The sequence below is a fragment of the Phoenix dactylifera genome, chromosome 4, assembly GCF_051530095.1.
Source record: "Phoenix dactylifera cultivar Ajwa chromosome 4, Ajwa_hap1_PhDact_Kaust_v1.1, whole genome shotgun sequence".
In the NCBI taxonomy this organism is placed as follows: Eukaryota; Viridiplantae; Streptophyta; class Magnoliopsida; order Arecales; family Arecaceae; genus Phoenix; species Phoenix dactylifera.
Window position 1 is genome coordinate 50,481,696 of NC_143193.1, and position 25,754 is coordinate 50,507,449.

The 25,754-nt window shown below is 36.3% G+C and overlaps 1 protein-coding gene across 12 annotated transcripts; it reads right to left on the reverse strand.

Annotated features, from left to right (window-relative positions):
* Nucleotides 1-449: 449 nt before the first annotated feature.
* Nucleotides 450-25,394, reverse strand: SECA2 (Preprotein translocase SecA family protein). Of its 12 annotated transcripts, none has more exons than XR_015977358.2 (34): nt 25,067-25,353; nt 24,847-24,984; nt 24,658-24,727; nt 24,393-24,457; nt 24,203-24,323; nt 23,218-23,309; nt 23,010-23,075; nt 22,678-22,742; nt 22,514-22,601; nt 22,332-22,397; nt 22,106-22,221; nt 21,735-21,825; nt 19,463-19,546; nt 19,254-19,346; nt 19,062-19,157; nt 18,863-18,948; nt 15,617-15,695; nt 15,384-15,497; nt 14,242-14,337; nt 14,103-14,166; nt 13,657-13,946; nt 12,608-12,663; nt 10,359-10,476; nt 10,191-10,271; nt 8,971-9,050; nt 7,211-7,265; nt 7,058-7,127; nt 6,754-6,943; nt 6,533-6,656; nt 3,945-4,019; nt 3,665-3,844; nt 2,397-2,635; nt 700-773; nt 450-566 (listed from the first exon to the last, which is right to left on the reverse strand). XR_015977358.2 is itself a non-coding variant. In XM_008783452.5 (32 exons), the coding sequence occupies exons 1-31, from the start codon at nt 25,265-25,267 to the stop codon at nt 3,680-3,682; spliced, it is 3,195 nt and encodes a 1,064-aa protein (XP_008781674.3). In that variant the 5' UTR covers nt 25,268-25,394; the 3' UTR covers nt 2,270-2,635; nt 3,665-3,679. The 12 variants fall into 12 exon arrangements, 7 of the variants coding, with proteins under 7 accessions (XP_008781674.3, XP_017696885.3, XP_088576542.1 ...); XR_015977355.2 differs by having other exon boundaries at nt 8,971-9,059; XR_015977357.2 differs by having other exon boundaries at nt 450-773.
* Nucleotides 25,395-25,754: the final 360 nt, after the last annotated feature.

Below are 25,754 nucleotides of genomic sequence, written 5' to 3' on the forward strand. Positions count from 1 at the left end.
CATGGTGACCAAGACCCTTGTTCGGGTTTCCAATACCATCCCTTAGAATGGGCTAGAAAAGGGAGCAAGGTTGAACCATTAGTTCGGTTCACGAATCCAGCTAATGGCCGTGACCCCACGCAAGTTCTCAAGATGGACTAGAGCTCGACACTTTGACGAAAGCCTTGTCCTCTCCGTGGGTGTAGCCGAAGGGCGAGTCAATAGCCAAACAAGTCACGCAACAAGGTGGCTTTCTTCACCATTTAATACGCCAATACGGACCTCCTAATAGACAGGTGTAGCATAGAATATGATCCTCCCCTCAAAAGACCACATAGCAGAAAAGACGTCGAGTGAAGGGAGTCCTGGCTCGATGTCGTACTTAAGCTTCAGAAAAGGGAAAATGGTTCATAGAGAGAGAATTTAAAGGGATTCAAACAAGAGAAGACCCACTTGGAGACCCCTACTCATTAACTCAAATATTTGAAGTGGAATTTCTATTCTGATGCCAGGATGATCGACTTGCAAAGCAAAACGTTTATGGTTCAACAATGCGACATGACGCATTCGGGAAGGGGAAAGAACACCTATATCACAAATAAATTACATAAACTTTATGCTACTACATTCCTCGCCAAAATTGTACGAGATCAGCAAATGAGAAGCAGGAACATCTTGTTTTGGCAATAGAAACAGGAACAAATTTGGAAGGTTGCTTACAAGGAGATTGATATTCTAATATATGCTGTCACAAACACCTTTTCTCAACAGCATTTCTATCACCGTCATTCGCTCTGCAGGAACCAAGTAATACCATATATTATCATTTTTTTTTGGGGGGGGCTTCAGTCAACAACAAACAATTTATTTCTCAACTAACGCTTGCATAATTGCAGCATCTTGCAAAATTATGAAAAATTCTACACAAGTTGAATGCATTTATTCAATCATGCCAACCTTCCAACCAGAAAGTCTCACTTGGTTGAACTATAGTCTCCAGAAGCGACCAAGATACAAGATGCTTAACCATGATACCTAACAATAATTTCTCATGAAGAACCTGAAAATTCAAGGGATTTGCTTCATTCAAGAAAAGATGATTTTGCATTCCAACGTTCACTAGCTTTGAAATTTGAACAATCCTTAGGAGACCACATAAAAAAGTAGGCACGCACAGTTCATTCTTTGTGAGACCTATTACAATATTTACAACATCATCTGCTATAATCATGAAACTAGCAGTCCAGCGCCTTTAGTATAAACCGTATAAAGTAATCAACTACCTTGGTGTAAAGTCAGCTATCTGTACTAAATTGATGACTAAAAGATGCTACTGTGAAGCCTAAATTTAAGTAGGGATGCACATCAGACAGGTCTTGCAGAATATTGAAAATCCCAAAGATGAAAGAAACGCATGCTAACCATGCCAAATCCAAGTGACTATATTCGGACCGAAATGGTACCAGTGAAGGTTATATAATAGTTCTTTCCACAATGACATGACAGAATTCTGTGGAAATAGCAAAAACAGAAGCATCCTCTTACAGATAATTAAAAGTAGCAAAAGACCAATACAGAGGGAGAATGTGCTATAGGTTAGGGCGCTTCCAAGAGCAATTAGCTCCAAATGCTTCCTAGTTAAAAACAATTAAGCACCTCCCAAGAAAACATCAGCACCATCGATCATAATCTACGATATTTGAACCATGTACAAACAAAAAAAACACATATTTTGTCCTCTACCCATACATCATATGAAACAATACCAACTATTTCTAACAGTATGACAAATTAGTCTGATCTATAGTTTAAAAATATCCAAATTTGCTAAAATTTGATATGTAAATACTTTAAAATATTTAGATGAAGATCAGCAATTTGGAATTGCATATTCTATAGGTTATACTATATTTTTGCTCACTAATTATATTTTTACCATTCATTTTTTTTCCTGGATTGATGAATAGGTAAAAAAACTCAAAAATAATAAAAAATATTGTTCAAGTATTTTATATATCTTAGATCATGATCATCAATAATGATTTTCGACTTTGAGAGATTCCTCATTATTTTTAACTAGGAAGCCTTTGGAACCAAATATTTTCAGAAGTAACCCAGCCTAACCCTTTCTGTATAAAACTAAAGATAGTGGAGAGGCCGATGATAGCCTGTCAGGTAAGGCAGCTGCTTTATCTCTAACTATTAATAACCCCTCTTTGTTGGCTGGGAAGTCAGCCACCGTCTTTATCACACACACACACACACACACACACACAGAGAGAGAGAGAGGTTTTTGTAAGTCACATGATTCCCACTTCTATAAATATATAGCTAATAGAACACACCAATGTTGATTTCTCAGAGCTTAGATGAGAGAAACTACAATTAAAAGTAGAATTTCTTATCTATCAATTTACCTAAATAGAAGTCTTTTGAAGAAAATCTAGGCCCGAACATTTTGTTGGTTGATGGTATTGCCGCCATCTATCATCATCCACTTGAAACAATCATGCAGATCACAACCATCCATCAAATACTCCTTCCACTCGCATCGGTTAAAGACATTCTGAAAACTTGCAAGGGCACAGCAATATCTTCCACCAGAAGGGTCATATCAATCACATGTGCCAAGTGTTTGTACATGATCATGTGCTGCCTGTAAAATAAAACATTAACAGTCAATGAAAAAGAAACCAACCAAAACAGTCAAGTGACACTAAAGTTTCTAAATGATTCCAAAGACAAACTAAATTTCATGCGCTGAAGAAATAACAGTTAACCAAAAAAAACAAAAGAAATAAGGCAGAGTAAGATTAAAAGACTTGCCGAAACAGATGGGGTTTGGCCTGAAACAATCTGAAACAGACTGAAACTTTTGGTTTTTGTTAATTTCAGCTGGTTTCAGTTTGATTATGACCAGTTCTAGCAATTTCAACCGAAACCAATCAGAAGTGCCAAAACTCTAGAAATGGGCTTTTATTGCTATTTGGGGACTGACCCCGTGACTCTTTCTTAGTATATGGAATTTTAAGAGCAATGAAGCATTGTTGATGTCACCACAATGATCCACTTGTTTCCTTTTGACAGTTGCTGATGGAAGATGCCATGGACATTCGCCCCTCCCTAACAAGTCACTGAACACCCACCTCTAGCAAGTGCACTCTCTCTAACAACAATTTGAAGGAGGAATTGACCAAAACTCCACCACCTCTAGTAATTGCTCCCTCTCTCTCTCTCTGACCAAAATTCCACCATATTGAGACAGTGATGATGATGCCACGACCTTTGTTTATTTGAATGACCCACCTCATAAAAGTATGGTACTAATAGATAGGTGCAACTTATTTTATCCCCAATAATGTCTATGCTTAATTACGTGATATTTTACATTGATTCACAACAGATTGGCACATTCCTATAAATGTATTTAGCTTCAATAGAGTTTAGTTTTAGTCTAAAGCGACCCAAACTACACAAATCATGATCAAAGATAACTCAAAATACAATCAAATGATGTAATTAACTTTCATCTCTCTTAATTTTTCTTTTTTTTATGGATTTTATTCAGACTTTTTGGACTAAAGGTGAATCCACTGAAACTAAAATGACCCAAACTCTACCCAAGGGGGCCAAAACCGAATTCATGAAGAATCCAGATATAACACAGAGAAATGATATTTTATACCTATGCGTTTGATTTTTATGGTGCATATAATTCTTCAGAGTCCATAGGGGATGACCAATAATGAAGTAATGATTCCACTGTCAATCGTCGTGTTGCACTAAGCATTGAGATGAAAAAGCGACACCCATCTATTTTGTATTCTTCCAGAGGATCTCTATGACCGAAGCTCCGAACATTGACCTGTAAACAACTTGTGCAGTTTTCTTGTTTAAAATGTCTGGCTGAATAGAACAAAATATATGAGACCATGCTCGGATGCACAAAGATGTATGGAATTTACCGCTGAACTGAGCCTGTTCATATTAACCAAATGGTCCCTCCAGAAACAATCTAGTGTCTTCACAATTACTTCTCTCTGTAATCCAACAACAAAACGAAACAGCAATAAGTGTTTCCATGCACATGCATTATAGTGGAACTGCATAAGTTGTCTCCTGCTGTCCTCATTGTAAGAAGTTTCAACAGACAGATACAGCAGCCTATTTGAATTGAAATGAGATAAAAGGCAATATAACAGCAGTCACAGCTAAACTACTGAAACATCAATTCAGCCTACCCTGAAATCTTAAACTGGTGTCAATAGTTCCAGTTCCAGGCTTTTGCCTATCACAATGGCACTATGGCAGCGAATGCTGCTGAGCACAAATATGCGCATGTACCAAAGAAAGAAAAACAGGCATATCTTATTTCTCATTGTTGATAAAAATGTCAGACAACACAATCTTAGGCAGCAGTCAAGTGCACAATCAGATGCCCGCATTAGTTTATATGGTAATTATTGTGTTTTCATCATTCCCCAGGATTTACTAATGTGACCTGAGCAGTTCATACTTTGATTTCTTTTTCTTTAGCTGCTACCTTGTTATCCAAGAAAATAGATAAGGCCATTAAGTTTCTCAAATTAATTCTCAAAAATGGAGGAAAGAAATACATATGAATTAAAATTCATAAATGTACCGGAATAACTTTTTAAATATCAAAATATATTAAAAGGTTTAATTAGGTCCATCTGGTCATCCACCAAAAGCTTCTCAAATTAATTTTCCAAAATAATATCTATAGTCACATCCTAAGCTATCTTATTTTTAAAAAAGAAGATGATCACGGGCAGCTGCTGCATCACTTATTGCTTATAATATACATCTCATGAAAAATTTAATAAAAAGGGTGCATCCAGGGAATTTTCACTTTTCCAGTTTTCAACAATTGACTTTAAAGTTCTGTATAGTTATATTTTAATACCCAGAGACACTTTTATACATTATTATGTCCACAATGGAGTTTAGCATTCAGGACTATTTATGGCGAAAAAAGTCAGAGATTAAGATACTCTTCTCTTAAATTGGAAAGTCGTCACATACAAAAGTGAGATGCAAATATTATATGCTAGCTTTAACTCAAATACATACAAGACAAAAGAAAATATATTCATACTCCAAAATCAGTGAGGCAAGGTTCGCCGTACCGGTACCGAACCCCGTACCGATGCCGCACTAGTATAGGCGTACCAAGTGTCGGTACGATACGGTACGGTATGTGGTACGCCAGACGTACCGACATTGGTGTACCGATACCGGTACCCATCAGTACGGGTACAGTACGCTCGGTACAGCGAACCTTGCAGTGAGGTTTACAAAATTTAAATATATATTGAACCTATATAAATATCCAAAGTTGTAACAAGTGAAGGTGAAGAATGCCAACAAAAGAGCCCTAAACCAGAGACATATGCATCAAGCTTGTTTTGATATATTGACTAAATAAGCTTCTCTTATGAAGCCAATAATTCTTTTACATCAAGTATTAGAAAAACATATTTCATTGGAAGACATCTCAGATAAATATGTAGAGGCTCAAAGTTTAATAACTAATGTTTTTTGGTTACATTCAACGACTAACATTAGGAAGCAGTTGAACTATACCTATGGTAATTTTGGTCCATTTTCATGCAGCAGAATTACTGTACTGGTACTTACTGGGTGAAAAACCTACATATGCATGCTAGTAAAATACTGGAACAACATGTGCCTAGAATCGAAGAAAGAAATAAAATTGACATTCAAAATAGAGAAGGAAAGAAGCTACTGATGAACACCTACCTTATCATGAGATGACTAAAATTCTTTGTCGCTCAATGTTTTCCATTAAAAAAAGGAGTAAATTATAGGCCATCCTAACTAGGCAGCAGTAGTTGCTTAAATTTTGGTTTATAACTAACCTAAAACGATCATCATAAACACGTGAATTTTGCAAAGCACTCTATACTCTCTTCTCGCAAATTGAACATCAGCCAAATATTATTTATTAATCAATTTTCTTTCAAGAATATCAAATTTCTGCATCATGGATTTTTATTGTTTCATTGCTCATAATGTATCAAAGAGCTAATTGGGAGCAGCAAACAAAAAAGATGTTAAAAAATAAAAAATTCACAAACTATTGTATCCAAGGTACGCCAAACCGGTACCGGTCGGCATACCGGTGAAGATCCAGACCGGTTTAGTACTAGTCGCCGTACCGGTGGAGACCCGCACCGGTACACCTTTGTACCGCTCAATTCCGGCCCTAAAAGCATACCAGTGGAGATCCGGACCGGTTCGGTACCCGTCGCCGTACCGGTGGAGACCTACACTGGTACACCTTTGTACCGCTCAGTTCCAGCCCCTTTAGGGCCGGAACCGTTTTCCACCGTTGTACCGAACCGGTCAGGAACCGGACCGGTCCGGTACGGGCCGGTACGGCATACCATGATTGTAGCACTGCTCTTTATAGTGCTGAATAATGCAGTAATACCTACAGATGATAAATGGAAATATACAACTTACATGAAGAATGAGAGAAATGAAACAACCCATAAATGTATGTTACCTCAATTTCTTGAACATATGTATCATCATAACCAGAATCTTGTACAACTTCTAAATAGGAAGCAATTAAGAAGTCCCCAAGATACTTGCGAATAAGGTTGCAAGTCCCTTGGTACCTTCCTTTCCTACATTTTGTGAACCATAAAACTCTCAGGTTAGAAGAGTATGTGCACATGTACACACATGCACATAAATAGTAATATACAATTGAATGGAACTCACTTTGTTGTATCATCAGTACAGATAGCAAGCCAACGTTTCAAAGAAGAATTTTTCTTGCAAATTCCCCTGAATGTACTTGGAGGTATCGGCAAGTTTGGAAGAGAAAAAGTGTCAACCTTTATAGAGCCTAATCCACTAATCTGCTCAATTGATGATAATATAACCTGCTCCCTGATCCCTGCAAATGATTCTGGAACACCATTATGTGACGTCTGTTAGATGTTTTTTATTGCAGGATTACTGGCAAAGCAAAATGACAGGCACTTAAGATAATACAAAGATATTGCTTTGCAGTGGTAATTACCAGCCAATATCTTTCCACCAATTCCGACAAACTCATTAAAGAGCTTTCCAAGTCTCCAGTTGCTTGGATGCTATAGAACAGAGAGAAGCTATATGAGAAAACACGAAATGTTAAGAAATGTCCAAACTAGACATTTCAAAGAAGATTAGGTACCTTAAGTGGATCAATATTTCCGAAAACAATTTCATCTACTACTGCTTGCATGTACCTACAAGCAAATTTTTCTTCAGCAACTTTTCACAGGGGAAGCAACAGGCAACAAGAAGAACTTACCTTGAAACCAACATTTTGAAACTAGAAACATGTATACAAAGTCTGAAAGAGAGCAAGTAAAATTTGGCCTTCAATTTTTAGAAGTCTTCTTTTTGTGCAACATTGAAGGAAATATATGATCAAGTTAACATATTGCATTCACTGTACCTAGAACCTAGTAGATCAAATAACATCACAACACTATTTCCAGTTGTTGGTGCACTAAATTACAGCAAATAGACAAATGTAATATTGAATTTTCAACCTACTTGCAAGACACCATATTTATTTTTACATCCACTTGAAACAAATTTAACCATCATGAAATCCTAGAATGTCTCAGTAATTTAGTGAACTACATATTGTCTAGTCTTTACAACTTTAAGAATTAGTATATATTATAAATATTGCATTGTTTACAATAGTCATATAAGAGTTGGACAACAACCAATGAAACTGGGAATAACTAGAAACTGGGAGGACAGATCATTGGCATCCACTGCAATATGGTTTTCTTGAACTGCCTGAGGTTTCGTGTCAAAATATGAGCAAGTGTATGGTATACTTTTAAATTTCACGGACTTGCACAAACAAGATTTTCAAATTTATGATAATCTTATTTTTCAATCCCCTCCGCTGCAAAGAGTCAATTCAGTGATGAGTTAACACTTAGCACCTAAGACAAATGCATGCACGCATGTATGCAAACATATACAGCTATAACAAACCCACAACAAAGGATAAGTCAACATGGTTAATTGAAGTACCCAACCCAGTACCAAATGCCATATTGTAGGCCCACAATAATATCAGCCTGATGTTGTGAGAATTTAGAGACGCCTGAAAATTTAAAAAAATTCTGCTATTTCTAGATAAACGTAAAGCCTGAAATCCACATATTCTGAGATCTAAGTGCAAACCCACATTATTTCTTGAGCAAGCTGAATGAGTTGATTATCCGACAAACAGATCTGACCACCAAGCTGATTTTCTTGCAGGGAGCTAGTCCCAGAAATGATAAGGCTCTAGACAGATCTGACCATGAACTAAAAATTATAGGAATTGCCAGTACATTTGATTACTAGATTCTGCCAACAGCAGAATCTACAAACTGTATAATCATCTAGGTACCCTCTCCTCCATGTTATTTTAAACAAGCAATGTATCCTTGTTTTACACCGACAGAGAAAACTAACCCTTGGGCAAACACCCTTCCAGATGAAACTACCCATCTAACAAGGATCCCCAAGATCCAAAAAGTGTGTGCAACATGAGGAAACCATAAAATCACGAGCAGATTTGGTTTACCAGACCCTTTTTTTTTGCAAAAGATGTTAAAAAGAGACTCAACTTGCTTGTTCATCAAGGTACAGATTAATAAGGATGGAACTGTACAAGATGCAAGAGAATGCTAATAAAGAGTCAGTCATGGAAGTTTTGTATGACTTTTGACTATATACAAAATGTCTCAGATATTGATTGGAAAAAAATAGTTAAAGACCACCAAATTATATTTCTAGTGCATACTGCAGGAGATGATAAAATTTCTACAATACAATGACCTTTTCTTGCAATCTATTCATGCGCTAACTAATGCACATCAACATGTTTTCATGGACGTGTCCTCATAATACAGATAAACATCAAATTTCAGAACTTACTGAAATATTTGTTCACGGCAGCTTTCAGAATCACCTGTTAAAATCAACTGCCTAAGGTTGTAGACATGCTTTCTTTGGACCTGATGAAACTAGGAAATTTTTAGTTAGAAGACCTAAATTACCAGTAACAAGACATTCTGAACATAAGAATAGTTAATCATGGGGAAGAAAAAATGGAATTGCTTAAAAAACAGAACCAATTGTTGAATTTTGAAGGTAGTAATTGATATGATAATTCAAAAAAAAATATGCTAAAATGCACAAGAGACAAGTATGATTCTACTGTTACAGGCTTACAGCTCCAGAACCAATCACAACTTCCCTTTGTGTTCATAGATTAAAAACCCATTAACATTTGCTGAATCAGATTAGATTAGTACATAAGCAGCATATTAGATGTATATGCAGACCATATACATCTAATATGCTTCTGATGGAACTGCCACCTATCGTCTGACCAGCTTTTTATTTTTGAGTGCCGCACATCTATGATTTAGAATGGGTTCACAGATATATTGACTCCATTCAAGGATTCATATACCCCAGGTTATTAGTTGCTGCAATACTTGAAGGATAGCTTGTTCCATTGGCCAAGCAACCATCAAGCTTTAAAAAAGAAATTGCAGCATCCTCGTTAATTGATTTGCCAAATATTTTATTTTTAATATCAGATTTCAGTTTCTTACAGTTAATGAAGAAATGCATAAAGTTTCTTATTTCTTATGCCTTGCAGGATTCGTGGGAACCTAAGCAGATCAATTGAATAATAATAGACCCAATCATCAGCTTAACCAGCACAAGCCTCATAAAGGGGATAGAGGAAAGCACAAGTCACTTCTTTTGAAGGACAGAGAACAAGAATGTGGTTGGCATTTATTGCAGTATCTTTGTTAATTTCACCACCATGGTATTAACAATACAAACATGAAACTTCCTTTTACTTCTGCTATATTCATCCGCTTGAGCACATCTGTGTCAATGTTCTCTGCATCCAGTATCCTGCCCAGTAGGACAATATTACTCCTCTTGTGACTTCATTTTTATCACTATATAAGAACTTTGCAAAGAATGATCTTCCAGCAACAATGAGTCCATCATGGTGGCTTATTTAGAGTACATGGTAGCAGAATATGGCAACTAATGACAATCAATATAAGTAACAAAACCAATTCAATGAAATTAAAATTCTGTCACCAGTGAAACAATTATATCATGGCTACCTCCAGGACTTCATCAAACTCAACAAGACTCTTCCTTATTCCAAAAAAGTACTTCTCTGCATTTATTTGAAGTGCCAAAAGCTGCATATTCATAAATAAGTTCAGCAGAGCATTGAAAAACATATATTGATCAGGAAAAAAGGAACAAGATGGTATCACTAAGAAGACCTGTTTTACAATGGTATGGCCCTCAATTGGTATGTCTTCATTATTTGTAATCTTTGATATGAGTTTCACTGCCCACTCAGTATCAAAATTGAACTTCTGAAACATCTCATCCTGTAGGCTGTTCCATTAGAACATGATTCAGTTTCTTTGTCACAAAAAAACAAACAGGCCGAACTGAATATGTACAGATGTCGTAGACTTCTTTAGTCTGAATATGTCAAAATGACTTTATGGTATAAGAAACAACATCATAGAAAGACAGTATCTCTGAAAGAGATGAGAAACGGGAGCAAAGGAATACAGTTTCCAACTATGGATAGAACATACTGTCCACCATTCTAATAATAATTCTAATTTCAAAAATCTAGTCTCAAAATAGATCTTAGACTGCTAACAATTATTATGCCTACAAGCAATTTGAAAAATAAATAATTAAAGATTTACACTGCAGTCATGCTATGGTTGTATGTGATAACAAACCCATGTGACATTAAAAAAAACACACAAATAGCATTAAACAAGGAAAGATCATATGAAGGGTGAGATCAATACTTGAGCCGGTAGGACTGTAGGAGCATATAAATGACAAGGGAAATGAGAACAAGAGTAACGCAAGTCACACACCATCAATGCAGCCATCTTAATGGACTATAGTGTGGCATGATGAGTATTTATCATTCAATAAATGGCAATAGGATTAAATCCAGCTTGGTTAAAATGAAATGAAGCTGATAAACCTGTAGTGTAGGTTGAAATATATGCAATTTGGATCAGGCTTAGGTCAAGAGGGGAAAAATCAATGTAGTTCTACAATGGAACTCCCAAACTTAAAAGTTTAGTTCATTATCAAATAGAAATTTAACTTTTTAAAGGTTTCAGATGTGCTATCTTCTGAACAGACTCTCTTTTAGGAAGTTTACTTGATTACCTGCATCAATTGCCTTCTTATGTATTAGTATACTTTGTTCTATCTTCTTTCATCCATCACATCCTTAAATGGTGCATGGTGCAATGAATTGACTAAATGTTCGGTAGGGATTCAGTTCACAGAGAGCATCTAGCAAGATAGCCATTCCTTACTAATGTCCTAGCTTTTGGTTAGCACACTCATGCAGAACGAACACCATTTCATTTTTAGTATAGCACACAACTAATTCAACCCCTCTTTCTACTTTCCATTCTTTTTCACCACTTCCCCTTTGTAAGCTGAATTCCTGACCAGAAGTTATTCAGCTCGGAGGCTGACCAACCACAAGAAAATCGAGACTGCTTTGAAGAAAAAGTGCTGGACGCATACTTCCCCCTTGTAACCAACTAACTAATCCTGCTATCGGCCTAGCAAACTTGAATTTGTGAAGTTATAACTCCTACTTCCTTTTTCTTGAGTCTCTCTTATAGTGGCACTTAAATATAGCCAGCAACTCCAGTAATGTAGTACTTCTTATCGATATCTAATACTATACTATATTAAAATGAGTGAGGAGAAGCTTTTCGGTTTGTCAAATTTACTCTTGGGTGGAATTTCAAATATTCTCATATAAAACTTTAGTATATATCATGGTATGCCGTACTGGCCCGAACAGGACAATACGGGGCATATCGTACCATACTGATTCGGTACCGATATCCGATATAGATGTATACCCAAAAAATAAAATCTATACTGTATCATACCGACACTGTGCTAGTGTGGCACTGGTACGGGGTCCAATACCGAGATGGTGAACCTTTGTATATATGACAGCTATGTGGTATGGGCAGTTTTGGATAGAAAATTAGTTGAAAAGATGAACTCCAGCCAAATTTGTCTTTTCGCAAATTCTCTCTCCCCAAAACTATTTGATTTGTCAATCTAAACATGCATTTGCACATGCTTGTCTACTAGTGAAGAGAAAAACAGGGGGCAGGGGATAGCTACATTCTTCTTATTGAAGCCACAAATATAACAAATATATTTTGAGGGTAGCAACATCTATGGCCAAAGCACATTCAATATTCGAGAGATCAAACTGCTACCGCATTTTGTTGATAAAAAAAAGGGCAGCCCAGTGCATGACGCACAAATCATTGCGAGGTCTACGGAGGGTCAGATGTACAAAGCCTTACCCCTACGTGCAGAGGGGCTATTTCTATGTTTTGAATATGTGAACTTCGGCTCACAATGGAGCAACCATACTATTGCATTGATTGAGGCTGACCCTCACCACATTTTGTTGATAAACTTTTCTAAATCGGTAGTGAAATAGTACCTTACCATAAACCTTGTAGATCCAGGATCACCTTGTCTAGCTGCTCTCCCACGAAGCTGAAAAGAAAACAATATGAGCTTGGGTGACTCAACAACAATGGCTTCCATGAAATTTCTGGCATGACAAGAGATATGGTTCTCTAAAGATTAAAAAAAAATAACATAGCAGGACTACGTTTTCAGTCAACAAAAAAAAATTACCTTCACTAGATAAGCTTCTATAAATTCCACTAGATGAATATAATATTTACAAAATGCAGAATCATTACTAGAGGGAAGAACTCGGTTTTGCTAACAGTTTGATGATAGTACACAAAAAAAATCCAAAATTAAAAAACTCCACTAAAAAGACAGGTCATAGATATGCTTTACTATCATAATAATAAGAGTATAACACATATTACCTAATGTTTCATCCCAGCAAAGGGATCTCTTGATGGCATATCTCAATAACCCAATTATAGGTTCATTTCAAAAAAATTTGTAAAAGAATGCACAATTCACATGCATTAACATAAGAAACAGAAAACTGGAATTCAGATTCTTAATTGAAAACACAAGCCTCTAGCAGCTACTTAAGGGTAAAGACAAGACAGCACATGAAAATGATTAGTTTTCCTTTAGTGCCAGCTTCTGAAAGTACTACCACTATGACATGTTGTCATTACAGAGCTGAAGAGAATCACCACCTACATCAGATTTTTAGGAAAGACAACTGACAGAAGATCCCAACAATTACGTCAGAACATTTTTTTAAGGATATTAAATTTTGCGCCTACAAATACAATTTGATGGAAGTAAGTTAATTGAAGTAGATCATTCCATAGGCATACTTGTATCACACTCAATCCATAATGGCTACTAGAAACATAATTAGGCATAAGAATCAAATATCATTTAACCATATTAAAACCAGAATACTAGTGTAATTTTCAAACCATCAATGTAGCAGTGGTGGAAACAAAATACGTTGCAATAATCATACATAAGCTGAATTTGCATAGCTATAAGCTAGCTTATATTAGAGCTAATGACATGATGGTAACTCACCTGATTATCTATTCGCCTAGACTCATGTAAGGATGTCCCAATCACATGAAGCCCACCCAACCTTTTCACTTCAGCCCCTTCGTTCGAACAATGTACTTCACAATCTTTCAAGACCGTGAGAAAAGCAACCGCAATTACAGGCTTAAGGGGATACATCCCAGGGTCCTCAGCCAACTGCTTCTCTAGTTCTTCCATTTCAACTGTCTGACTCATTTGTATGGACTCCGATATAACAGACTTTGCCTTTCTATACGACCAATCATTTCCCTCGCTTTTGCATACATATTTTGCTACAGAATTTATACTCAGGATAAATGAAAGGACACAATATAGCAATTTTTTTCTTGCAAGACTGGTTTATAAACAACTCCAGTATTATATTTAAGCAGGATGACAAACAGATTGATCTTAAATGAACAATCAATACTTGAGAAAAGATTTCTAACCCATAAGCGCAGCCTTTGCAAGCAATGCTAAGGAGGATGGTCCCACCTTTATCTTTGACAAACCCTATACAAAAGATTGGACCCAAAAGAATTAGAACAGAATACATACTTGAAGATAAAAGATAAAACCCGTGGGTACCTTTTGAGAAATTGGCTCCCCATCAGTTTCAACATTAGGAGCTTCATGTGTCATAAATGGGAGCAAGCTATCTTCTATAACTTCTTTTGCAAGCATCTTTAGAAAGTAAAACATACATATACATGTAAATAAGTAAGAAAAATTGAGCTTCTAAAATGAAAAAAAAAAAAAGATGGATATCCTGCATTAGGTAATCACTGAAAGGAGAATTGATATAATTCATAATTACTACAATGTGCTCATGCAAAGCCAAAGAGAATTTAATATCCACCTACTAAATGATCTTCGGGAGGACTACTTATTAATCCTCTATAATCGCCGATAAAAATGACTTATAAGTAAGTTTTTTCTCCAGGAGGCAAAATAATCTAGGCCCCATTTGGGGGAGCTTTTGGAGGGCCAAAAAGCACTTTTTGGCCCTCCGAAAGCACTTTTAGATAAAATAAGGATGTTTGATAAAAATTTCAGAAAACCGTTTTAGTTTTTTCAGAAAGCTAAAAATAGCTTTTTGGCAGAAGCTCCATTTTGGAGCTTTCCGGAAAAGCACTTTTAAGCCCGATCGAAAAGCTATTTTTTTAACCAAAACACCCGTGATAAAATATAACAATTACACAAAATGTTCCTTTAATAATTGTTTAACCAATTTTATCACCTAGCTAGAAAATTTGTTATATTATAGAAAATTAATTTACGATAATAACTATAATATTTTATATCTTTATTATTGTATTATACTATAAATATAATATTATATTACATTATATCATAATACATTGATATGTTATGTTAAATAATTTAATATTATATTAAATTATTATGCTATAGTATACAATATTATATTACTATATTATAATAATAATATTTTATATTACAGTAATATTATATTATATCATGTATTTATGTATTAATATATATTTTATTTTATTATGCTCTGTTGTATAATACTATGCAATATCCTTTATGGTCATTTTATCATACCAAAAATACTTGCTAGTTTGTTTACCAAACATGTTAAAGTGCCACAATACTTAGAAATATAGTTATCAAACAGCAAACAGCTTTTTTATAAAAGCTCTACTGCCAATAGCTCCCCCAAACGGGGCCTTAATATGATATAAGGGAGCGATATAAAGTGGACAGACCTTTGGGTTACCACCCAAGATTATATCGGTGCCTCTGCCAGCCATGTTGGTAGAAATTGTAATTGCATATTTTCGACCTGCTTGAGCAACAATTTCAGCTTCTCTTGCAGCATACTGCAAACAAATGAGAAAATGAAAGCTACAGCAATACGTAGAGAGGAGTATGGAAAAGGTGTTGCCAAATAAAAACAGATTTAAGGACAAGTTATGAGATTCAGATAATGTTGGAGAACCTTAGGCCTTGCATTGAGGACGTTATGGGGAATATTTCGATCTTTCAGTAGATCAGATAAATACTCAGAATTCTCAACACTGTAACAAAAGGAGAAAACAGATATGATTGCAAGTGAAATATTACGCAAGAAAGAAAAAAGACAAAGCAGAGATAAATGCACATCATCCTTCATCATCGAAGCCATGGTTGGATACTACAAACTTAATAATTCTCAATAAATTGAACAGAATAGCGACAAGATTAAGCCAATCATTTAGGAGTTCACTACATGATCTACACACTATCTGATAGTATGTAGAATAGCACAATCACTCGCAGAATAAGATCGGCCAGCCCAAAGATCACCACAAACAAGCACCACAATTTAGTTGATATGCAAGAACATAAAAATTGGGAAGAACAAAATTTCCTTTTTTTAATTCAAAGGTAAGTGTAAAGCCAAAACAATAAGACTCGCCCTCTCGCGCGCGGGCGCAGACATCTCAAATAAAACTTTTTCGCTCCGTCAGGACCCAAGATAACTGATCACTACTACAGGACACCTCTCTCTTCAACATAAGGGCAAGCTCTCTGAAAGGTGTGTTAAGGTATTTTGCTACTTCCATCTCAGTCTTATTTTGTTCTCCTTTATGTTTGTTACTCTTTGACAAGCATCTAGAAGCCCTCCTCACATCTCAGTTTCTGACTAACACTGCACATGTCTGCATCATCTGAAAAAGGTTCGCCGTACCGGTACCGAACCCGTACCGGTGCCGCACTAGCATAAGCGTACCGAATGTCGGTACGGTACGGTATGCGGTACGTCAGGCATACCGACGCTGGCATACCGATACCGGTATCCATCGGTACGGGTACGGTACGCCCGGTACCGACCTGTACCGATCGGTACAGCATACCATGTCTGAAATGATGTTCACTTCAACATCTACTATTTGGAAAACTTCCAAGATCCCTCCCTATGTAGATGTTCTTACCAATAACCATGACCGAGCACTATGCATTAACCATTAACATTTGCCACATAACAGTATCTCATTTTCTAAATGCTTAGATCCTAAAATCAAGAACTCATACATGACAAACAAAGCATTTGCCCATTTTCGAGGATGTAGAAGTATACAAATATAGAGAAGACAGATATTTTGTGCAAATTACAAAACTATCACTGACAATGTAGAGGCAGTAATACTCATATGATGATAAACAAAAATGTAATCATGTACGCAGATCTGTTTGTACCTGTTTTATTGATAAGTTGAAATTCAAAACTAATGAAACAAGATACAGTTGTTAACTGTTGGGATGCGCCAACACTACAAACAAAAGTCCCAGAAGCCTCTCTTTTCTAATTCCTTTGAGAAACTTCAATCTCTAGGCCAGCTAACTGCCAATTAACTAAATAATTGACTATGCTTTTGAGTAGGGATATCAATACTATAATTCAAAACCAATGATCTCATTAATTAACCTACAAGACTGAAGAAGGGTGCATTGATAAACTTCAAAATATAATGGAGTGGTAAAAGTACTTTTTAGGTATGTCAAATGAAAGCCGATTTTCCATATACAAAAGTCATGAATTGTCAGCCTTAACAAGGGTGTGGACAGTTTCCATGACGCATCCAGACAATTTTGCTGAATTAGCAGATTTTCCTGAAAACATAAGGGGTTTTTAATATGGTCACCACATGGATATGTGTCAACCGTCTGGAAAGGTGGTTCCTTTGGTTTCAATACAAGCTCAACCTTGTGATGATTTATGAGATGGCTGCTTGATCCTTGACAGTGCAAAATTTAATGTATATTTGATCTGACAAAAATTAAAACAAGGAACTGACTACAGCAGTATCACAATTTTCCATTAGCTTAAGTTTCGCATTTCAAAATCTTAATTGACATGCTCATGTCTGCATCTCCAATATGCACTGCTGAAGCCAATTACACGTGATTCGTGTGTTGAAGGATCCCAAACATGTCAGAGTCACAATGTCATGAGCCTACTGCTTGAATTATGCTCCTGCATATGGCAGCCAAGCAATTGATATTGCTTCTATGCTGTCCATCTTTCTGATTTCCTTGCAGAATAAAAAGGCTTCGAGGTGACTTCCATTATCACATGCCCGCTGCACATGACAGACTATACATGTAGACCATTCTAAGATTGAACTTTTGTTATAAAAATGAAATAGGAAACCTTTGTTAGTGTTGTAAAGAATAAGGAACATGCAGGAAACTGAACTATTACACTGCAAGTAGTAATGAACCCAAAAAAGGAGAATCTACCTGTCTCAGTAAGCTTGTGTGCAATTCAAAAGCATATTCTAGCACAAAATTTTGTGAACTTTCCATCTTTCTAACCCCGAACAACAAACCTACCTCACACCCAAGATTGAGTTACCTGATCAATCTTCCATGGGTAGTACAAAAACCCATCCAGGCCACAGAAACCTATCCAGGCCTCCCAAGTTTCCTCATTACAAGATAGCCAATTACTACATATTTATGGAAAAAATATAAGCATAATGTCAACACTCAGCAGTGTGATACGACACCCACAATACAAAGAAGAGGCCAGGTATCCAAAATGTCATATGCGGTAAGGTTTTTTTTAATACATGTTCAAAAAATTTAATCTGATGAACCAAATTGGTTACTATAGGCATGTATGATGATTCCTCTGCATGGAGGTTTACTAGACATTAGAACAATTAATTAGCAAGGTAGCTATCACAAGTCATGAAAGCCACCTTATTTTTTATGTGACAGTACCATTATCGCTAACAAAATAAATAGCTATTCTTGAAGCAATAGGAAGGCATTAGCAGCTAATTTAGATGCAACAAAGTCAAAGAGTAACAGTGGAACCACTTCTGTAAATAGGATTCAAGACAAATGGAAAGAACATATCTGCAATGCAAATCATGCTTCATGCAGTGCTCAACAATTAAATGTCATTAAGGATGAACCAAAAATAAGAGGATCCAGATGCCTATCTTAGATGCACTCCAAAAGAACAAACTAGCTAAATACAAGTAACAAATCTTAGTCCATTTAGTGGTCACATAATGTGAACACGATCTTGGTGAAATGTTGCATGAAATATGAGAATATAGATGTTCAGTGGAAGAATATAGTTTGACTAATCATTATTACACATTTACTTTCCATAAAAACTTATATGTGAAGCCAATAAGCTGACCATCATGTACCTGCCTGATGATATTTCAATTGTTCAAAATATTACCTTGTGGTTCCAACTAAAACAGGGCGACCCAATTGAAACATTGATTCAATTTCTGCCCGAACATACTCCCACTTCCCACGTGCAGTCTGATAAATCATTCAAAGCACATCCAAAGCATGCTAAACTGTAAGCTTTTTTCACCATAGGAAAGGGAACAATTATAATAAAGTTTTGCACTTGATGCTTGTAAGGAACCTACTGCAAAAGCTTGAATAGGTAAGTCACACCGGATATTTGGTAAATTTGTAGGGACTTCAAGAACTGGCGTATGAAACATTTTCAGGAATTCCTTCTCCTACATACACAAATAATGGAACATCAGCTTTAAAAAGGACCGTATGAAAGCCAGAGCTATAAAATCACCTGGAACTAAGCATTATGTCAACCATACTTCAGTTTTTGCAGTTCCTGTCATCCCTGAAAGCTTTGGATAAAGCTTGAAAAGTGATTGATATGTTATTTGGGCAACAACAATTGAATCAGCCTGATAAAATCAAAATTGGCATTACATCAAATCTTCCAAGCAAATTGCATATAGATTAAAAGAATATAAATTTTGTCTATGAGAAACTTTTTAAGATAAAAGAGACCAACAAATACCTGGATTTTTAGGCCCTCTTTAGCTTCTACTGCTTGATGAATACCTTCAGACCATCTCCTTTTCTCTTCAACTCTCCCTGTAAGCTAGAGAGAATCAAAACTTTAGTAATACTCATATGGAAAAATATAGAAAAATCCTGTCTTTTTTTAAACAATTGGCCCAAACAATTAAATCTTGAAATGATGAAAAGCAACCATACATTTAAATTACTATTGACAAGTAGGCTGAGAGATAAGGGCTATTATTGTACTGCTTATCCACCAAAAGTAAGAATACAAGAGAAGGCCAGACTTCAACTCAATACTTCCAGCCCATTGGTATTAGACCTCATTTGGATGAGTAGAATATAGTATCAAGTTTCTTCACTATAAAGCATATACCACCTATTGGTCACATTAAGAAGAAGAAGATTCTCTAAAAAATATTCATACACACTGATTATTTGAGTGTATGGTTGAAGTTATTAAAAAGTATTGCCCCCCAAGCAATTCACCATGCCCAATTTAAGTTAAAAATGAATTGTTGGATCAACAAACTCAGTAAAATTGTTCCCATATTTCAATTATTACAAAAAGTATAAAGGAACATGATTTAAATTAAATGAGCAGTAAGCAGTGAATTTTGCATCTACAAAACAATAATAAGATAATCAGTTAACTTCCAATTGACATAATCAATTTGCTATGATGAAATTATTGTGATAAACAATATATATAAAGGGTATCCCCAGGATGGTACATGCCTCCACATACCTTTGGATTCATACAAACAAACTAAAATGGCTTGGGTTCATTAGTTTGCCTGCTGCGCATGGTTTACTTGCTTCCATAGGATCAAAAAAATAGCATTTCTACTCAGAAGACATAAGTGTTAAAATTTGTCTTGGAACAATAATTTAAGAAAGGTGAGTATAGTGTTTCTTCTATCAGATTATGTTCCAAAAAGGCAAAAAAAACATTCATTTTTGAAATAAAATTTATTGCACAACAGATTTATGAATAACCCATAGAGTGAATAAAACCGAAACAATGGTGTCTCTCTTAATCTTGTAGTTGCTCTCTCTCTCTCTCTCTCTCTCTCTCTCTCTCTCTCTCTCTCTCTCTCTCTCTCTCTTTGTGTGTGTGTGTGTGTCCCCCATGTTTGCTCTTGAAAGCCTATGTCACCCACGCCCCTAACTCCTCTATATAATTAGTTTTCTTATCGGCTCACTTTTCTCTCTCCTAGTCCTTACCACTTCGGGCTCGTTTGGTTCGCGGGAAGCATTTTTCCTCCTAAGAATATGATTCCTAGGAAGAAGATTCCTAAGAACAAAATGCCTGGAAATGTACTTTTGGCATGTTTGGTTAAACAAGAAAAAGTGACAGATTTTGAGAGTGCTTATGTTTGGTTGACCATCCACTTTTCTGAAAAAATTATATGTAATTTCTATTATACCCTTAATAAAAATTAGGTTTTTAATGCCTCTTTAATGCTGAAGCGCCTTTCTGGAAAAAAATAAAGATGGAGTGATTCCCACCTCATGAGAAAGTAATTTTTCCATGTTTCTCATGGAAAAGACTTTTCCATGAAATGTGGGAATCATATTTTCATGGGAATACAACTTTCCTATCTCTCTCCTTTGAAAACTCCAACCAAACAAGAGGCATCTCATTACTTTCCCGTTGACCACACTTTCCCCCCTTCTTTTCCTGCGAACCAAACGAGCCCTTCAAGACTAAGCTAATCTAAACCCTCACTAATTTTTCTTGTCTTCTAATTTCTTATAAAACAGTAACAGCTACCACCAACTACCATAACAACTATTCAATCCTCACATCCCTCTTAAAGTCAAACACTTTACTAAGTTAATTAAATAAACAACATTCGACTAATTTTAGTCTCTCCAATTTGCAATGTACATCCCACACACTATGTCTCTCTAAGCTTAAAAAAGTGATGTTAGCTATTCATTACTGCCTTTATTATTAATAGTTGTCTGCAATAAAAAATGCAAAAAAACTGTCTTTTTTGTTTAAAAAAAAAAATCATTGTTGTTCATGGTAATTGCAACTGATGTCAGGATTACAACTGATATCAGGATTATTCAAAGCCCATTTTCATAGACTAGAAAACCATTAGATAATAAATACTGCCATTTTCACTTTTTATACCATATCAAACCTTCTAATAAATGTTTTGAAAGAAAGTTTCTTTAATTTGCACATCATGAGTATGAAATAGATATATAAAAAAAATTATCAAGCATTTAGCGATACTACTTTCGCAAACTACCTCATTAATTATGAGTGCCTTTCCATTCCTAACAATGTATTGGACATCACGGCGGTAAAACTCTTTGGCCTTCAAGGCATTTATTAGAAATCTGCAAAATCAGAATGTGATTTAGTATGAAAACGGTACAAGTGAAACAAACATAATTAATGAGCCTTGTCTTATTAATCTAAATAAAACTTTACATACTTTTGTATCAAGGTTATCAGGGCTTAAACGAGAGAATGATTTCTGAGCAAGAACTCATTTTACCAGTTTACTTAAGAGAAAGCAATAACAAAATACTGCTCGCAACTTGCAGTTGTAGCAATCATACAGGAACCACAACATCAATAAATAGTTAAATGAAATTAAAGAAAGAAATCTTGCACCTTGCCCAAGGATCATTTTCATCCCATAAATCATCTGTTTCAAGAACCATCTCAGCAAGAGCAACTCCTTCCTCGGTCAAATTCACAGAATTATCCTTAAGTTCCACGTTGTAATGCTGTAATGCGAAGTCATTCCATCATGAAAAAACAAATGAGATAAGAAGGATGCTGTCGAGCATATGACGACATAAGGACCAACTTGCAAAATATTAAATACTGAACTTACAATGCCTCGTCCAAGCAGCTCAGCTACTTTGGCAGCAACTGGATATCGTGCAGCATCCTTACTATCCTAGTGGCAAAGGAATAATAAAAAGTGCTACCAATGATCATATGCTTAAATCACTTATAATGAAAGTGACATGGTATAAAGAAAAATGGAAGTGGAACAGCATAACACAGGATTACCTCACCACTAATCAATAAAGGGTTCCTTCCCTCATCAATAAGGACTGAGTCGACTTCATCAACAATTGCAAAATGAAATGGCTTTGGCCTGTTTTTCAGAATCTTGTTTGCTAGTAATTATATAAACAAAGAAATAACAACTTATATGATGCTAGCAAATGTACCATCTCATAACAAGTTTCTCTCTGTTTCCAGACAAATTGTCCCGGAGGTAGTCAAAGCCAAGTTCCTGCAAGACATGTACAACTACTGCAAAGTCAAAAAGAACCAAGTCCATTGTCTTAACACTAGCAAAAATCAAGCTTTCTAAGGTAAAAAGCGTAGCTAAACTGATGATATCCACTTCTCAAAAGAAACTACCAATCAAGTCTTCCCGAGTTTTAAAAGACCACAAGGCAGGATGATAACAACACATGGAAATGATACAAATTCTCTTTATTAGCAACTTGCAAATAGACTAAAAGCAATAGTAAGAACAACGTATTGAGCAATTTACCGAGTTATTGGTGTATGTTATGTCACAGCTATAGTTGGATCTGCGTTCATCGGCTGTCATGCCCCCCTACGAATGCAAGCAACATCAGAATAAGGCCAATAAATAAGTTAATGCCAACATAATATAATCAAGGTAAAAACTCAGTTCATACGATGAGCATGGCCTTACATTAGAAGTTGAAACTAAATCAGAAAAGATAGTTTGGAACCTGTATGAGACCAATAGAAAGACCAAGAAAACGATGAATGCGGCCCATCCACTCAGCATCACGCTGAGCCAAGTAATCATTAACAGTCACCACTGTAAACAAAAGTAATCTCAATGCTAGAAAATGCAGATGGTATAATCAAAATAATAAATGACTACAACTTAATATGGACACAATAAAAAAACTAGCAACTTCTAGTAGACTGCTCTATACGTTGTTGTTGAATAGAACATGCTGATGCACTCTTCAAGGTAGATCTTGCTAGGTTTACAGTAGACACAAATTTGCATCTCTTCAATGTTAATTCCAGAGAAACACAACCCAGTTCCTTTTCTTTTGGCTTTTGACCACTGAACATAGCAAAACAGTTACTGTATATGAATGTTATAAAGATGCAAGGAGGATAGAATTCTTTTAACAACATAATAACTCTATTCCAATGACAAAAGTAAGATGCACTGAAAACATTTATAACTTGTAAGTATATTTGTTAAACTATGGGAACACATTGCAGATTTAGCAAATATAATGGGCAGTGCAGAGACTATTTAATGCTTTAAAATGAGGGGGGCAAAAACTTGATTCAGCGCTTATCAATATGCTGTGTTTTTTTTTGACCGCATCAACGTCTGATTGATGCAGAAACAGTGTTAAATACATTAGACAATAAATAACTAAGAGAAATATCATGATTCCATGAGATATTGGAGTAATACTGCAAGGCATTTCTACTGTCTACAACGAGAACACAGAGAAAATATTAGTGGCTAAATAATTGCATTAGAATTCGCTAAAAAAATTCATCATAACCCAAAAAAAGATAAAAGAACATCATAAACATCTTTAAGAACAAAAATACTTTAAGATAAGGCAATCAAGGACTGAGTAAGCGCCCTGTACATGCCTCATTGCTTCAACATTCAAGACTTCCCATAAACACATATGGAAGAATTCATCGGCTGCAACTACTTAAAATTAAGCATACCATGAACTCCATTTCCAGCGAGTGCATTGAGATACGCAGCTAGCGTCGAAACAAGTGTTTTTCCTTCACCAGTCTTCATCTCTGCTATGCACCCATCATGAAGCACAGCTCCACCAATGATCTGATAGTCTTAAGCCATAAGCACAAAAAACCCGAACCTGAATTTGTTCACCATGTTGTAACGAAATACCTGAACATCGAAATGCCGCATCCCCAGTTTCCTTCGGGCAGCTTCTCGAACTACGGCAAATGCCTCTGTAGCCAACAACAAAAAGAACAAGGGGAAGAAAAAAAACTTCAAAGTTATGAACTTCGAAAAAAGAAAGAGAAAAGGGATAAATAAAAAAATAAAGATATTAAAAAAAATCCAATTTATGAACTTTAAAAAAAGGAAAAAGAAAAGGGAGAGATAAGAAAATAAAGATATAAAGAAAAGAGAGAATTGAAGGACAAACCTGCCTGTATATCAGAAAGCGTTTCCCCTTGACTCAACCGAAGACGGAATTCCACAGTCTTTCCCCTCAGCTGACCAAAAATTAATCAAGAAAACAAAAAACCTAAGAAAAATAAACCAAGCTCAAACCTTTTCTCTAATTCCATCACCTACTTTTCCTTTCTCTTCCCAGTAAATAAAAGCAGATTACCTGTTCGTCAGAAAGCCTCTGAATGCGGGGCTCAAGAGCATTCACAGCATTCACAAGCCGGTAGTAATCCCGAACGACCCAGTTGTTCAGGCTCCAGAGGTCGCTCCACTTGGTGCCCTTCAAGCTGCCCAACTTCTCCTGAAACCCAGAAGAAAGAATCAAAAAAACTATCCCATTCTCCTCCTGAAATCGAGGTCATGGGTTCAAGAAATGGCTAAACCTTTAAAGAAACGATGAGGGGTTTAGGAGAAGCAATCGTAGCGGAAGCAGAGGAAACGAAGCGCCTTCTCCTAACCCGAGAAAAATGGAGAGTGCGAAGAGGAGGATAGAGAGGAATGGAAGGGGAGGAGGAGAAAGAGGGCTCGGAGGCGCAGGAGAGGGAGAGGTGAGGGGGAGAGGAGAGAAGGAGGAGATGAGCCATGGAAAGGGTTTTAGGGCTTAAGCTTCTTGGAATTTTTCCTCCTCCGTCGCCGGAGACGCTTCAGACCTCCTCCAAGCACGAGGAACTTCTAGAGGAAAAAAGAGCGCGATTTTATATGTTTGGCGACGAGATTTCCGTCGCCGTTGCTTGCAAACGAAGGCATCTAAGATGCACGCCACGTGTCGTGGAGAAGATCTAACGGTCTACGTGGACTCGATAATGTAGTAGATCGTGATGCGGTCGCCGCCGGATGCGACGTTAAAGGTTTGCGTGTAAAATAAGCGTGATATAGAAACTCTCTATTTTGTTATGTTCGCGCCCAGCCTGTCGGGAATAAGCTTGCGGGCTTTGTGTTCGGTGGGTCCTTATGTGGACACGCGGCGATTTGTTGTTGGAAAATACTGTGTGTGGTAGGCATGGGGGTAGTGTTACCCCACGAACGGCGAGAATTTTGGATAGTGGATCCTCAAAACCGTCACGTTGACTC